Source organism: Tamandua tetradactyla, chromosome 21, assembly GCF_023851605.1.
Source record: "Tamandua tetradactyla isolate mTamTet1 chromosome 21, mTamTet1.pri, whole genome shotgun sequence".
Lineage (NCBI taxonomy): Eukaryota > Metazoa > Chordata > Mammalia > Pilosa > Myrmecophagidae > Tamandua > Tamandua tetradactyla.
This window is the reverse complement of record NC_135347.1, coordinates 54,161,451-54,178,465: the sequence shown is the minus strand read 5'-3', so window position 1 is coordinate 54,178,465 and position 17,015 is coordinate 54,161,451. Positions and strand designations below refer to the sequence as shown.

At 39.3% G+C, this 17,015-nt stretch overlaps 1 protein-coding gene across 1 annotated transcript in view; it reads right to left on the bottom strand.

Annotated features, from left to right (window-relative positions):
• The window catches only part of TBCA (tubulin folding cofactor A), a 127,062-nt gene extending 111,954 nt beyond the window's left edge, over positions 1–15,108 (bottom strand). The window contains exon 1 of the mRNA XM_077139362.1: positions 14,963–15,108. Coding sequence (XP_076995477.1) covers positions 14,963–15,015 — 53 coding nt within the window. The 5' untranslated portion in view covers positions 15,016–15,108. The remainder of the gene's footprint in view (positions 1–14,962) is intronic.
• Between the last annotated feature and the right edge of the window lie 1,907 nt (positions 15,109–17,015).

Genomic DNA, 17,015 nt, shown 5'->3' with positions numbered 1-17,015 from the left:
TGAAGCCATTAAAACCAGCCCATAAGCTCTCCTCTGTCTCCACCACGCCCCCAGCAGGGAGAGTCTGCCAAAGTTAAAGGTACCGCATCATCTTATGCTGGTGGGACCTGCAGTCAGACAAGCGCCACATACTGGGCAGGATAAGAAAAAAGGAGTCCAGAAACTTCACGGGAAAGTCTTTCAACCTGCTGGGTCTCACCCTCAGGGAAAAACAACACAGGAGACTCTTTCCTCCTCATAGGAGGCCAGTTTGGTCTAGGAAAATCTGGCTGGGGTCTATAATATCTAATTAGACCTTCCTAAGTGTGTGTGTGGCGGGGGAAGGCACCACACAAACAGGGCAAGAAACAAGAAAACAAAACTGAAAAATTCTCCTCTGTTAAACAAAAACTTAAGCTAAAGGTCCAGATAAAGCTGAACGGAATGTCAAAGAACAGACAGACAACAAATTCATCCAGCACGAAAACCCTAGATAAAAGAAGTGAAAGCAATCTCCAGAATAAACTAATTAAGGTAATTAAATGCCTAGACACCAGCAAAAAAATAACAAATCATACTAGGAAAATTGAAGATATGACCCAGTCAAAGGAACAAACCAACAATTCAAATGACAAACAGGAGCTGAAACAATTAATTCAGAATGTACAAACAGACATGGAAAACCTCATCAAAAACCAAATCAATGAATTGAGGGAGGATATACAAAAGGCAAAGGAAGAACAAAAAGAAGAAACTGAAAGTCTGAAAAAACAAATCACAGAACTTATGAGAATGAAAGACACAATAGAAGAGATGAAAAAAAAACCATGGAAACCTACAATGATAGATTTCGAGAGACAGAACACAGATTTCTGAACTGGAGGACAGAACATCTGAAATCCGACAAGAAAGAGAAACTATAGGGAAAAAATAGAAAAATATGAGCAGGGACTCAGGGAATTGAAAGACAATATGAAGCGTACGAATATATGTGTTGTGGGTGTCCCAGAAGGAGAAGAGAAGGGAAAAGGAGGAGAAAAACTAATGGAGGAAATTATCACTGAAAATTTCCCAACTCTTATGAAAGACTTAAAATTACAGATCCAAGAAGTGCAGCGTACCCCGAAGAGAATAGGTCCAAAAAGACATACTCCAAGACATTTAATAATCAGAATGTCAGAGGTCAAAGAGAAAGAGAGGATCTTGAAAGCAGCAAGAGAAAAGCAATCCATCACATACAAGGGAAGCCCAATAGGACTATGCACAGATCTCTCAGCAGAAACCTTGGAGGCGAGAAGACAGTGGGATAATATATTTAAATTATTAAAAGAGAAAAACTGCCAACCAAGAATTCTATATCCAGCAAAATTGTCCTTCAAAAATGAGGGAGAAATTTAAAATTTTTCAGACGAAAAAATCACTGAGAGAATTTGTGACCAAGAGACCAGCTCTGCAAGAAATACTGAAGGGAACACTAGAGACAGATATGAAGACAGAAGAGAGAGGTGTGGAGAAGAGTGTAGAAAGGAAAAAAGGTAAAAAGAAGGAAAATTAGATATGACATATAAAATCCAGAAGGCAAAATAGTAGAAGAAAGTACTACCCATGCAGTAATAACACTGAATGTTAATGGATTAAATTCTCCAATCAAAGGACATAGTCTGGCAGAACGGATTAAAAAACAGGACCCATCTATATGCTGTCTCTACTCAAAGGACACGAGGCCAAGGACACAAATGGACATTTACACACCAATGTTTATAGCAGCATTATTAACAATTACCAAGAGATGGAAACAGCCAAAATGTCCATCAACGACAGTTGGCTAAACAAACTGTGACATTTACATAAGATGGAATATTATGCAGCTGTAAGACAGAATAAAGTTATGAAGTATGTAACAACACGAATGGACCTTAAGAACATTATGCTGAGTGTGATTAGCCAGAAACAAAAGGACAAATACTGTATGGTCTCACTGATATGAACTGACATAAGTGAATAAACTTGGAATATTTCCTTGGAAACAGAGACCACTGGGAGATAGAAATAGGGTAAGATATTGGGTAATTGGAGTTGAAGGGATACAGATTGTGCAACAGGACTGAATATAAAAACTCAGAAATGGACAGCACAATATTACCTAACTGTAATACAATTATGTTAAAACACTGAATGAAGTTGCATATGAGAATGATAGAGGGAGGAGGGATGGGGCATAAATGAAATCACAAAGAAAGACAGACAATAAAGATTGAGATGGTGTAATCTAGGCATGCCTAGAGCGTATAACGATAGTGACTAAACGTACAAATTTTGAAAACACTTTTGCACGAGAAAGAACAAAATGTCATTACTGCAGTGTGCTGAAAATAGATGGTACTTAATATTTTAAAATTTCAACTAATGTGTGAGACTAAAGCAAAACATGTTTATTTGGTACAAATCTATACTTTGACTAGTGCATCTCCTAATATAACTTATGTAGTTGATTGAACACCTTAAGTACATTGAACTTTGTATAGCACATGAGATTTTGCTGGTTTGTCCAGGTGATGCCCTGATGAATCCCAGAGTGATCTGATCAGTGAGTGGAAAAGTATTTGCAAAGTCCCCTTCGGGGAATGGTGAGAATGGGGGAAAATTCAACCTCCCCAAGTTGAATTCTTGATATTCTCACAAGCAGTGTGGACAACCAAAGCTGTAGGCTGAGCCCCCAGTCTTGGGGTTTGTTCATATGAAACTTAACCCCACAGGGGATAGGTCAAGCCTACTTAAAATTAAGGCTAAGAGTCACCCCCAAGAGAACCTCTCTTGTTGCTCAGATGTGGCCTCTCTCTCCAGCCAACACAGTAAGCAGACTCACCACCCTCCCCCTGTCTACGTGGGACATAACTACCAGGGGCGTGGATCTTCCTGGCAGCGTGGGACAGAAATCCCAGAATGAGCTGAGATTCAGCATCAAGGGATTGAGAAAAACTCTAGAATGAGCTGAGACCCAGCATCAAGGGATTGAGAAAACCTTCTCAACCAAAAGGGGGAAGAGTGAAATGAGACAAAGTATCAATGGCTGAGAGATTCCAAACCAGTCAAAAGGTTATCCTGGAGGTTATTCTCATGCATTAAGTAGATATCACCTTGTTATCCAAGATGTAATGGAGAGGCTGGAGGGAACTGCCTGAAAATGTAGAGCTGTGTTCCAGTAGCCATGTTTCTTGATGATGATTGTATAATGATATAGCTTTCACAATGTGACTGTGTGATTATGAAAACCTTGTGTCTGATGCTCCTTTTATCTACCTTGTCAACAGATGAAAGGAACATATGGAATAAAAATAAATAATAGGGGGAACAAATGTTAAAACAGATTTAGTTTGAAATGCTAGTGATCAATGAAAGGGATCAGTAAGGGTATGGCCTGCAAAATTTTTTTTTCTGTTATATTTTTCTGTTGTCTTTTTATTTCTTTTTCTGAATTGATGCTAATGTTCTGGAAAATGATCATGATGATGAATATGCAACTATGTGATGATACTGTGAATTGCTGAGTGTATGTGTTGGGAATGTTTGTGTTTCTTGTAATTTTTTTTAATTAATAAAAAAAATTTTTTTTAATTAAAACAAACAAAAAAGAACAGTCTCTTCAACAAATGGTACTGATAAAAATGGATAGCCATACTCAAAAGAATTAAGGTGGACTCCAACCTCATACCATATATAAAAATTAACTTAAAATGGGCCAAAGACCTAAATATAAGAACCCAAACTCAGAATAGAGCGAGCAATGGTGGCACAGTGCCAGAGTTCTCACCTGCCATGGTGGAGAACCGGGTTAGATTCCCAGTGCCTGCCCATGCCAAATTAAAAAAAAAAACTCAGAAGAAAACATACGGAAACACCGTCAGAACCTTGTGTTAGGCAGTGCTTTCTTAGACTGCATGCCAAAAGCACCATCAAGAAAAGAAAAAATAAATAGAACTTAATCAAAATTAAAAACTTTAGCACAGCAAAGGACTTTATCAACAAATAAAAAGACAATCTACAGAATGGGAGAAAATATTCAGAAACCATAGATCTGATAAAGATTTAATATCCAGTATAAAGAACTACAGTTCAACAAAACACAAACCCAATTAAAACATGAAAAAAAAAAGACTTGAATAGACATTTCTTTGAAGAAGATACAGAAATAGCCAATAAGACATGAAAAGATATTCAAAGTCATTAGACCAGATGAATCCCGAAATGCAGACCGGCCAGCCTCTCCAGAACATCAACTAGTTCCAGCTCCATAACCTATCTTATCAACAGCCCCCTTCCAACATGAAAATGTTAGAATGGGCATAGTCCAAATACCCTAAGGGGAGAAAGATCAAAGGTGATGATGGAGTTATACAAAGATGATAGGGTTTAACAAATGAGTATGATTGCTGAATCATTGTACTGATGTTACTTTTAATCTCCAGTATCCTAGCACAGCTAGAAAAACCTAAAATTGTGGAATTATAACCCATAACAAACCCTGAAATCTGCTCTACAACTAATTTTGCGATGTGCTTTGAAATGTATTGCTTTTTAGTATATATGCTATTTTTCACAAAAAAGAAAAATATGTATTTCTTCTAGCCTCCAGTCTTTTACAGCAGCTAGAAGGACAAATCTGAAATAGTGGAACGGTAATCAAAAAAAACCCTGAAATCTGTTCTGTATCTACTTATTGAAGTGTACTTTAAAAATCACTACTTTCTTCTTTTCTTTGTATATATTTTATATTTTATAATAAAAAATATTTTTTAAAAAATTACAGTTGTTACAAGTCCTAGAGATTATACAAAACACAAGTCTCATACTCTTCTTTTCTCCTTCCATAGCCAATCAGTGAACGTGCCACAAAACTGAAATGCAAGATTTTGTAACTGAAAAGAAAGCAGGTTCCAGGGTTTCTCCTGGGGTCAGTCACCATTCATCCTTTTGTCTTCTACCAACATTGCTTATGCATCTACAGAAAAATAATAAAAATGATGCTAAAGATAATAATAACAAAGCAGTTACGATATACTGAGCATATATCAGGCATTTAAACTAGGAGCTTTACATGCTTACCTTATTTAATTCCCATTACAAGAATAAGAGAAAAGTACTATCCTTAACCCCATTTTCCAGGTAAGAAAATGGAGACTTTGAAAGATTAAGTCACTTGCTCTGGGTCAAATATGTAGTAGGTAGTAAATGGACCCTGGGATTCCATCTGTCTAACTCCAATTCAAGAATAAATAAATGTAATAACTATTACCTAACAATTAGGCTAATTGATTCAGTGGCTCCCTAATGCTTATTAAATCAAGTTAAAATCACATTACAAAGAAAAGTTTTCTTTATATTATAAAGAGAAGTTTTATTCATTCATTTGCTCATTGGAAAGACTTTCGTTGAGTATTTATTATGTGCTAACATCATATCAAGTGATGTAAAGACAACAAGATGTGAATTCTGAGTGAGGCTGCTAAGTAGGTGATCTTTGCATCAGTCAGCTTTATGATACGTTACTTAAAAAAAACACAGCTCTCTTCAGGAACATAACAACAACAGGGGACATTATGTTCTTCTATAACTGGGTTATTGAAAATGGAATACTAGATTAGATCGATCACACATCTAAGTAAGCATTTACATTCTAAGGGTCCTGCATTATTAACAAAATTTTCCAATCTTGCTTACTACAGATTTTCAGATTTTCCTACCAAACAAAAAATGAAATGAAAACTACACACGCACACCCAAAAGGGACAAAGATCTTTCATTTCTATATTCAATTTGCAGAACAATGTAGCTTGCGGTAGGAAAACCACTTGTGATGACTGCCCTTAGCCTTTCCCCTTTCCAGCTTGAAGAGACATCTGGTCGCCAGCTGTGTAGTGCTTACAAGCCACTGCTTGCCAAGTGGTTGGCAGAAGGAGGTGAAGAGCTGACCACCTGCAATCCATTCTGACACTGCCTCTGACCACCACTGTAGAAAACTGGATACAGTGCAAAAATTCCCAAAGAAGTTGGCTAAATGTCAAAGTAGGAGTTGGCCATTCTAGCAGAACTACATTTAACTAAAATCAAAGGTATATGGTGTGGGGGAAGAGGAGAAAAGAAGATAAAACAGTAAAACTAGCAAAGCTCACAAGAATAATTTAAGGGGCTTTTTCCTTATCTTCTCCCAGATACTCTCTGCCATACGTTATGTCCATCATTACTTTAAATCCAGGAAGTGTCTAAAGAGCTAAAGCTGAGGGAAAAACTATACCTATGTCTTTGTTAGCATGTCATTGCATTTTCACTTTTATGTCATTATAATATATATTCAACCAATAATATGTAGATTGTACTTTCTTTCTATGCTATTTTTATGCCTGCTATACATTATTTGTATACCATACACAATTTTATATCAGAGGTGTACATATAAACAAACTTGGGGAGATGACACAGTTTGGGAAAGGTGCTTACTTTATTAAAAAAAAAAAAATCAATACACTTTCCCCACAGGTTCATGATGTAAAATTCTATAATCAAGGCTTGTAGATTTGTAATTATGGTATGTCAGCTACATTTAAACAAGAGTATTAAAAGATTGTTAAAGTTAAACTAACACAATTGCAGTGTGAATTGTCCTAGTCTCATTCTAATCTACTGGTGTCACTTTCATTTAATCAGAAGGTAACCATGGGCCAATGTCAGTCCTATTTCCAATGCCCTAACATTCTTTGTTCACATTAGATTTTAAGCCTTCACCAATCTAAAATAGTTATAAAAAGATATACGTAAGGAAGCATTTTTAATCAATTAATTTACTCACCAATGTGCTAGCTAAACAAGCATTTTGAAAGTAAGTTGACTTTAAAGTTAAGTAACCTTATATTTAAAAGGATAAAGCACTATTTTTTTTGCTGGAGAAACCCCTGAATTTACTATAAAAACTTTTTTTTTTATAAACAGAAATCCTACTTGGAAATTTACATTGGATATAAGTTATTTAGCTCAAATACCACTATCATCAATACTGAGGAAACATCAATACTATATTCTCTTCTTTTTAAGAGAAAATTGCTTTCTAAATTATTAACAGTTTAAACTAACATGGGGAAAAAGCTACCCTGGCCATGATTTATATTTACAGCATGTATTTAAATGTATTTTAATTTAAGTCAGGTACAATGTTCAATTCACAGTTGTACTCTCAGCAAATATCCTCCAAATAAATTATAGAACACACAAAACAGTGCTACAAGGGTGACTAATCATCCCAGTTTGCTGGGACTTTCCCAGTTTTAGTACCAAAGGTTCCATATCCTGGAAACCCCTTAATTCCAGGCAAACCAGAACTGTGTAACCTAGACTTCAAAAAATAAGGATTTCACAGTTCTATGCTAGAGAAAACATAAATCGAAGTAACATCTGGTAACTTCTTGCTAGGACTGCCAGATTAGCTATGATCCTTTTCAACAACTATCAACTAGTAGTAATTTGCCTGGAACATGGACCCAAACCTATAAATTAATACTTCCATGTGAATAAAGGGTGCTGCTTGATGAAACTATTATAAATAGCCTACTCAGGCCCTAGTCCTCACATCTCTCTAGTTTTTTTACAGTCTGAATCAGTCCTTTAAATAAATAATACTGTTGCTGAGAAGATGATATTTAAGAAGCCCTAGGTCAGAGGCTCAGCACAAAACTAATCACCTCGATATTCAACTTTTACCTTACAAGCCAGTTCTAGTTCTAGTATCTTACAAGTTAGTTCTAGTAACTTGTTTCTAGTGACCTAGCCTTTTTCTTGAAACCCATTTCCAGAAATCCAATCCTTGGCCTTGGTCACCTGAGAGGTAAAGTTTCTCTAGACTAAGGCACTGCACAGACTTTGCCTATTTTCCCAAGGTCTAAAATACTGCCTCTGTAACTTGCTTTTACTCTTTTCTAGTGTGGGTTGTCGTCCCCTTGACAGCCTTCGCCACCTTGACAAACTGCTGAAATGACCAAATTCCACTCATTACTTAATCTCCTAAATGCCAAATACCACCATACGCCCCTGACAGTCTGTCTGTCTGTCCAGATTTTCTTTCTAAAACCCACTGCAGGGATCACCTAACGTGCTTCAGCAGACGTAATTAGACAATAAATTCTAAGAATTCATTCTCTCTCTACAGTCTACCGAGACAGGACTCTAAGACTGATACCTACAACATATTTCCAATGGCTCTCATTCCCTGAAAAGAAAAATAAAGAATTTGGGGGGCATAAATGATGATTTAAATCTCTTCTTCCAAATAAAGGTTATGACTTCTTAAGAGGGATGAGGCTATAAGAAATGAAAATCTGAGTTGGAAGATGTCAAGAACAGAAATTGGAAGATGGCGGCTTAACAACATGCGCGTTTTAGTTCGTCCTCCAGAACAACTACTAAATAACCAGAAACAGTACAGAACAGCTCCTGGGGCCACGTCAGTGACCAGACACACAGCATACCCCAGTCTGGACCAGCTGGACCGGCTGCGAGCACCCCCCACAACCGTAAGTTCCCAAAGCTGCGGCAGCCAGTGCCCCACCCCCACAGGCCGCTTCCCAGAGGGGAAAGGAAAGGACTTTAACAGCAGCAGGGACTGGGCACAATCAAACGCTAATTGTGGAACTAATTAACAAATTCTGACTACTAAAAATAGGCCCCCAGCTTAGGTGAACCTGGTCAACGTGGAGGTTGCTCATCTTTGTCCTGGCGCCAAGAGGGCAGGACTGACAGAAAAAGGGGAAAAAAAAAAAAGAAGGAAACAGAGGTTTTTGTGGCTGTGTATCTACAAAGGCTTGACTGCCTCTGGATACAGCGGCAGGACTTTTCAGGCTGCAACTGCCCTAGGCATAGGCAGAAGTGAGCTCTTTTGGGGGATAATCTGGAGTCTGTGCCTTTCCCAGGGGAGGGGTGAAGCCCAACTCAGGTGGAATCCCTCCATCAAGGAATTCAGACACCAGGGCTTGGTAATTTGAAGCCATTAAAACCAGCCTACAACCTCTCCTCTGTCTCCACCACACCCCCAGCAGGAAGAGTCTGCCAAAGTTAAAGGCACCACATCATCTTATGCTGGTGGGACCTGCAGTCAGACAAGCGCCACACACAGGGCAGGATAAGAAAAACAGAGTCCAGAGACTTCACGGGAAAGTCTTTCAACCTGCTGGGTCTCACCCTCAGGGAAAACCGATGCAGGTGACTCTTTCCTCCTGATAGGAGGCCAGTTTGGTCTGGGAAAATCTGGCTGGGGTCTATAATATCTAAGTAGACCCTCCTAAGTGTGGGGAGGGGGGCGGAGGCATCATACAAGCAGGGCAAGAAACAAGAAAACAAGAACTGAAAAATTCTCCTCTGTTAAACAAAACTTAAGCGAAAGGTCCAGATAAAGCTGAACGGAATGTCAAAGAACAGATAGACAACAAATTCATCCAGAAAGAAAACCCTAGGTAAAAGAAGTGAAAGCAATCTCCAGAATAAACTGATTAAGGAAATTAAATGCCTAGACGCCAGCAAAAAATAACAAATCACACTAGGAAAATTGAAGATATGGCCCAGTCAAAGGAACAAACCAACAATTCAAATGACATACAGGAGCTGAAACAATTAATTCAGAATGTACAAACAGACATGGAAAACCTCATCAAAAACCAAATCAATGAATTGAGGGAGGATATAAAGAAGGCAAGGAAAGAATAAAAAGAAGAAACTGAAAGTCTGAAAAAACAAATCACAGAACTTATGAGAATGAAAGACACAATAGAAGAGATGAAAAAAAACAATGGAAACCTACAATGGTAGATTTCGAGAGACAGAACATAGGATTTCAAAACCGGAGGACGGAACATCTGAAATCCGACAAGAAAGAGAAACTATAGGGGAAAAAATGGAAAAATATGAGCAGGGACTCAGGGAATTGAAAGACAATATGAAGCGCACGGACATACATGTTGTGGGTGTCCCAGAAGGAGAAGAGAAGGGAAAAGGAGGAGAAAAACTAATGGAGGAAATAATCACTGAAAATTTCCCAACTCTTATGAAAGACTTAAAATTACAGATCCAAGAAGTGCAGCGTACCCCGAAGAGAATAGGTCCAAAAAGACATACTCCAAGACATTTAATAATCAGAATGTCAGAGGTCAAAGAGAAAGAGAGGATCTTGAAAGCAGCAAGAGAAAAGCAATCCATCACATACAAGGGAAGCCCAATAAGACTATATGCAGATCTCTCAGCAGAAACCATGGAGGCAAGAAGACAGTGGGATAATATATTTAAATTATTAAAAGAGAAAAACTGCCAACCAAGAATTCTATATCCAGCAAAATTGTCCTTCAAAAATGAGGGAGAAATTAAAACATTTTCAGACAAAAAATCACTGAGAGAATCTGTGACCAAGAGACCAGCTCTGCAAGAAATACTAAAGGGAACACTAGAGACAGATACGAAGACAGAAGAGAGAGGTGTGGAGAAGAGGGTAGAAAGGAAGACTATGAGTAAAGGTAAAAAGAAAGGAAGACTATAAGTAAAGGTAAAAAGAAGGAAAATTAGATATGACATATAAAATCCAGAAGACAAAATAGTAGAAGAAAGTATTACCCATGCAGTAATAACACTGAATGTTAATGGATTAAATTCTCCAATCAAAAGACATAGTCTGGCAGAATGGATTAAAAAACAGGACCCATCTATATGCTGTCTCTACTCAAAGGACACGAGGCCAAGGACACAAATGGACATTTACACACCAATGTTTATAGCAGCATTATTAACAATTACCAAGAGATGGAAACAGCCAAAATGTCCATCAACAGACAACTGGCTAAACAAACTGTGAAATTTACATAAGATGGAATATTATGCAGCTGTAAAACAGAATAAAGTTATGAAGTATGTAACAACATGAATGGACCTTAAGGACATTATGCTGAGTGTGATTAGCCAGAAACAAAAGGACAAATACTGCATGGTCTCACTGATATGAACTGACATTAGTAAATAAACTAGGAATATTTCCTTGGTAACAGAGACCATCGGGAGATAGAAATAGGGTGAGATATTGGGTAATTGGAGCTGAAGGGATACAGACTGTGCAACAGGACTGGATACAAAAACTCAGAAATGGACAGCACAATACTACCTAACTGTAATGTAATTACATTAAAACACTGAATGAAGCTGCATGTGAGAATGATAGAGGGAGGAGGGCTGGGGACATAAATGAAATCAGAAAGAAAGATAGATGTTAAAGATTGAGATGGTATAATCTAGGAATGCCTAGAGTGTACAATAATAGTGAAATGTACAATGTACAAATTTTAAAAATGTTTTTTGAATGAGGAAGAACAAAGGAATATCAATATTGCAGAGTGCTGAAAATAGATAATACTTTAAAACATCACCTTATGTGTGAGACTAAAGCAAAAAATGTTTATTTGCTACAAAATTTATATTTTGACTAGAGCATTTCCTAATATAACTCATGTAGACAGTTTGATTGAACGCCATAAGTACTTAGAATCTCAGGTAAGACATGAGATTTTGTTGGTTTGTCCAGAGTGATGCCCCGATGAATCCCAGAGCGATTTGATCAGTGACTGGAAAAGTATTTGCAAGCCCCCTTTGGAGAATGGGGAGAGTGGGGAGAAATTCAACCTCCCCAAGTTGAATTCTTGATATTCTCACAAGCAGTGTGGACAACCAAAGCTATAGGCAGAGACCCCAGTCTTGGGGTTTGTTCATATGAAACTTAACCCCACAAAGGATAGGTCAAGTCTACTTAAAATTTAGGCCTAAGAGTCACCCCCAAGAGAGCCTCTTTTGTTGCTCAGATGTGGCCTCTCTCTCCAGCCAACATGACGAGCAGTCTCACCACCCTCCCCTTCTCTGCGTGGGACATGACTCCCAGGGGTGTGGACCTTCCTGGCAACGTGGGACAGAGAACCTGGAATAAGCTGAGACTCAGCATCAAGGGACTGAGAAAAACCCTAGAATGAGCTGAGAATTAACATCAAGGGATTGAGAGAACCTTCTCGCCAAAGGGGGAAGAGTGAAATGAGACTAAGTGTCAATGGCTGAGAGATTCCAAACAGAGTTGAGAGGTTATCCTGAAGGTTATTTTTATGCATTAAATAGATATCACTTTGTTGTTCAAGACGTAGTGGAGAGGCTGGAGGGAACTGCCTGAAAATGTAGAGCTGTGTTCCAGTAGCCATGTTTCTTGATGATGATTGAACAATGATATAGCTTTCACAATGAGACTCTGTGAATGTGAAAACCTCGTGTCTGATGCTCCTTTTAGCTACTATATCAACAGAAGAGTAGAACATATGGAATAAAAATATATAATAGGGGGAACAAATGTTAAAATAAATTTAGTTTGAAATGCTAGTGGTAAATGAAAGCGAGGGGTAAGGGGTATGGTATGTATTCTTTTTTTTCCTCTGTTATCGTTTTATTTCTTATTCTGTTGTCTTTTTATTTCTTTTTCTAAATCGATGCAAATGTTCTAAGAAATGATGAATATGCAACTGTGTGATGATATTAAGAATTACTGATTGGGTATGTAGAATGGAATGATATCTTAATGTTTTGTCTGTTAATTTTTTTTAATTAATAAAAAAGTTAAAAAAGAACAGAACTTGGTGTTTTGACCATTGCTTTAAGAAACCAAGGAAGAGAGTCTCTTTTGCAAAACCAAGAAATGTCTGAAGCATGAAATTAATCAACAAGAAGTCTTTAAAACTAAATTTGGAGAGAAGAGAAAAATGAATACCTTTTAAAACCTCATTATTAAGAAAAAATTTAAATATGAAGAGTGAAGAATAGAATAAAGTTCCAACATCATCCAGTTCCTACAATTATCATGTTGCCATATCTATTTTTTTCTTTGCTGAGGTAAAACGTAGGTTTATAAAAACAGAAAACTAAGGCAGAAGATGGAAAGAGCCAGAGTAAAATAATATCCCATAGAAAATAACAAAAGAAAGGGAATAAGGAGCAATAATTATGGACTTAGATGGTTAGATAACAAGGCAAAATATGAGTAAAAAACACTAAAACAAATCTTAGTTTTTTTAAAAATACATCTCATTTTAATACATAAGAAGCTCTACACCAAAATCTCAAGAGAAAAGCCTTAAAAAAATAGTAGACATTTCCATAAATTTACAAACAATTTGGGATATCCTAGTAAATTACGAAAGTATGAAAGATGCTTTTCTTTAAAGTTTGATACTGTTCTGAGGATTTCTGGGTGCCTAAAAGCATATTTAGTTGATAATTATCTAAAAGAGTATTTTTTTTTCTGGAATAAGTATTATGATCACATAGCTAATTAATGGGAAACTATCATTAGAGCTTATTTCTCAAGACTTTCAGTCTAGAACACTCTCCATTATACCCTATACTTCTGCCAATACACTTAGAAGAAATGACATAACCAACGTAAGCCTAGCAAAAGTGAACAACAGAACTCTGAGGTGAGTGACAGTGCAGAATATATTTTCAATCACACATTTGAATTACCCCCTTCACAAATTTTAACAATATTCTTTATTAGAGCATTGAAGTTTAAAGCAGAAATTGAGGATCCGAAACCTGGATACTGCCCCCTTGCTCTGCCACTAAGTAATAGTGACACCTTAGTCAAGTTTGGTTTTTTTTTTTCCGTAAACTTCATTAAGCCTCAGTTTCCTCATCTACAAAACGTGGGTATGTGCAATATTATTAGCTAGCATTTACTGGCCACTCACTATTTGCCATAAACTGTGTTAAACAGCATAGGTGTTTTTTTCGCCCCAAATCTGCATGAGGGAGGTACTTGTTCCACTTTACGAAAGAAAAAACTGAGGCACAGCACAATGTCATATATTCAATAACACTTACGCAATAAAAAGCAGAATCAAGATTCGATTTCAAGGAGTCTCATCTCAGAGAAGTCTCATCTCATTTAACTACTACTGATACTAACTTACTGCTTTAGTAATAAACAAGGCTTCCGGGAAGTACACTGTGCTCAGACTCACAGGCAATATCTTGAAAAGTGAATTTATTCTCCACTCTGACTTGTCCTTCCCTTGGTAGAAATATCAATGAAGGGAGGAAAAGTGGGCACAAAGGAAGAAGCCAGTTGGCCAGGATTATATACTTCTACTTCAAAATTACCTGCTTCTTCAGAAGGGTGTTTATCTTTTCTCTTGGAATGCCTCATCAAAAACAGTTTGATCTTCTAGGGATTGAATAATAAAGTTCTAATGACCGCCGAGTTATCTAACAGCAGTGAAGAATCAGAGTAATGAAGTGCAGCACTGGGTACCCAGGATAGCTCGTTAGACAGCATCCCACGGCTCTGGGGCCAGCTGCGGGGAAGTTTACAGGGCAGAGCTGGGCGCAGAAGTTCTGGCGCGTGCAGCAGTTCGCGCCCCAGTTTCGAAAGGCTGAGTCCCGCCAGCCATGGTAGACGATCACGGGCTCCACCACAGTCTCGGGGGTATTTTTTGATAAAGGCCAGGCTCCCCTAAACTTCAGAACCTGATTTCACGCGCATCTGAGTGTGACTAATGGACTGAATTCCGCCTCCCGCCGTTCCAACGCAGTCCAGAAACGCCGGGCACGCACACCGGAGGCGCAGGCCCAAGGCCCGCCCACCCTCCCGGGCCCCGGCCACCCTCCCGGGCCCCGGCCACCGCCCCTCGCCGCAACTCAGTTCAGTCTTTGGAGAGCGAGAGAGAGCGCGAGAGAAGGGTGGGGCGTGCCTGGCCGGGGGAGCCGGGCGTCGGCGGTCCCCTGCTCCCTTCCAGCCCGGCCCCGGCCGTCGCGGAGCCCCGAGTGAGGCCCAGCATCCGGCGACCCCCCGGGCCTGTGCTCCGTCCGGTCTCTCGGCCCTCCGGGCAGCGAGAAAGAGAAAGCACTGGCGGCTGCGCAGGTCGCGGCTCCTTACCTCTTTACCACGCCGGTTTTAATCTTGATCTGCCTGACGCGAGGATCCGCCATAGTCTCTGGGGCGCCGTGGGAAGGAGGGGCGGAGAGCCGGGGGAACCGCGGAGGGAGACGGCGCGGAGCACTAGGCAGTGTCGGCGGCCCCGCGCATGCGTCAGTCCCGGCGCAGCCCCGGCGCCCCCGCCACGCCCCCGGCCGGCCGCTGCACGCGGTTCCCCGGTTTACGGTCTGTCTCCTGCCGCCGCTCCGTTACCTCAGTCCCGGGCCTGTTCTCTGGTCGCACGGACAACCCCCGTTTTAGTGCTCGGACAGCCCTCTTTTTATATTGGACACAAATTACACTTTCCCAGTCTTAGCCTGGGCGTTGAAGAAAACTTTACCATCCTCCTGGGTAGAGTGGTTGGGCTATGACTTTGCCTTGCGGGATTATCGATTTAGTGGACCGAGTGGCCTAAAATTCGTATTAAGGATATTTTCGGTGTCATTATCTGTAGTCAAACGGGACAAACTGATGTATGTTTAATAAGCTGTCATCATGCACACAGTCAAGAAAGTCCGTACCTCTTACCCCAGAGCCCTGCAGAAGTTCGTAGAGAATGTGGATATCAAAGGAAATGACGACAGGACGTTTCAAATGATGATCACCGCTGGGGTATCTGTCGCCTTTGACCTGAGACTTGATCCCAAGCCTTCATCCAAACAATAGTTTGGATGCTCAGCGAAATTGATTCATTTGCTTAATCACAGGCTGCCAACACGACCAATACTAAATAACCTGGTCAAGGATACACCATGGATCGTGCGGTGTAATTAAACGGATACAAAAGAATTTGCCCACATATACACACTCACTGCAAGAGACGTTCATAAAGGTGAGGTACATAAAAAAAAAAAATTAAAGCATGGGAAACAAAAACATACCTGATAAAACTCAGATACAGCATTTCAAATAATACGAATTGACTATACAGGTCCAGTGTCACTAACAGAAAATAAATCTTAGTCTTGTAATATAGTAAACACTGTCAGGAATTGGAAGGCCTTTTCCATGTAAAAAGAATGATCAAAAGTCAGCTATTAAAGCCAACTATTAAAGCTCTTGAAACATTGAAAGCACATTATGGAATCCCTCTAATCAGAATTAATCCAAGGTAGTCATTTTTCAGAAAAAGAAGTGCAAAAAATGGGCAGAAAACAATGGAATACGCTGGCGTTGTCATTTAGCATACAACTCAGCAGCAAGAAGTATAGAAAGATATAAAGTGTTGCCAAAATAAAAAGGGCAGGCCACAGTGGCTCAGCAGGCAGAGTTCTTGCCTGCCAGGCTGGAGACACGGGTTTGATTCCCGGTGCCTGCCCATGCAAAAAATAAATAAATAAAAATGAAAACTAAAAAAACTGACAGCACACAGGAAAGATTGGTCTAAGCCAGTTTGGAAGGTCCTAAAGCCTTGAATCATAGGGAAAGGTTGAAATTACCCAGCCCTATTAGAAATGATTAGAATATAACCTGCTAACATAAAAAACACCAAATAATACAGAAAAAACCTGCTAAAAAAGGGACTAGAGGAAAAAGTGTTAGATGCACAGATGGTACTATGGAGATGGGAGAAGCTATAGCATCAGCCTCACACAAGACTTACTGGCTTAACCCTGAGAAGAGGATAACTGGTTTGGGTTAAACATACTGATCTCATACCTATATAACTTGCAGATGTGTTGCAGGGTACTGATCGCAGCAGTCCTGGATGAACTACTAGTCTTCTCAATCTGTATCCTGGCTGGAAGCCAAACTCATTGCAAGAATAGAGGTGAAACCTGTGGCAATAGTTCCACTCTCTTAACTTCTACAATACCACAGTGGTCACACTACCAACCTTTACCTCTATTGAATCCAAAGTTATACCCATACCTCCGACACCACAGTAACCTTAATTTAACACTGTGGAAAAGAGAAGAGAAACAGTGGAGCAAAGGATCATCAGGGTGGCAAGGAACTCCAGTATCTCAGATGGAAATACTAGAAATGACCAGCACCAACCTGGGGCACTCAG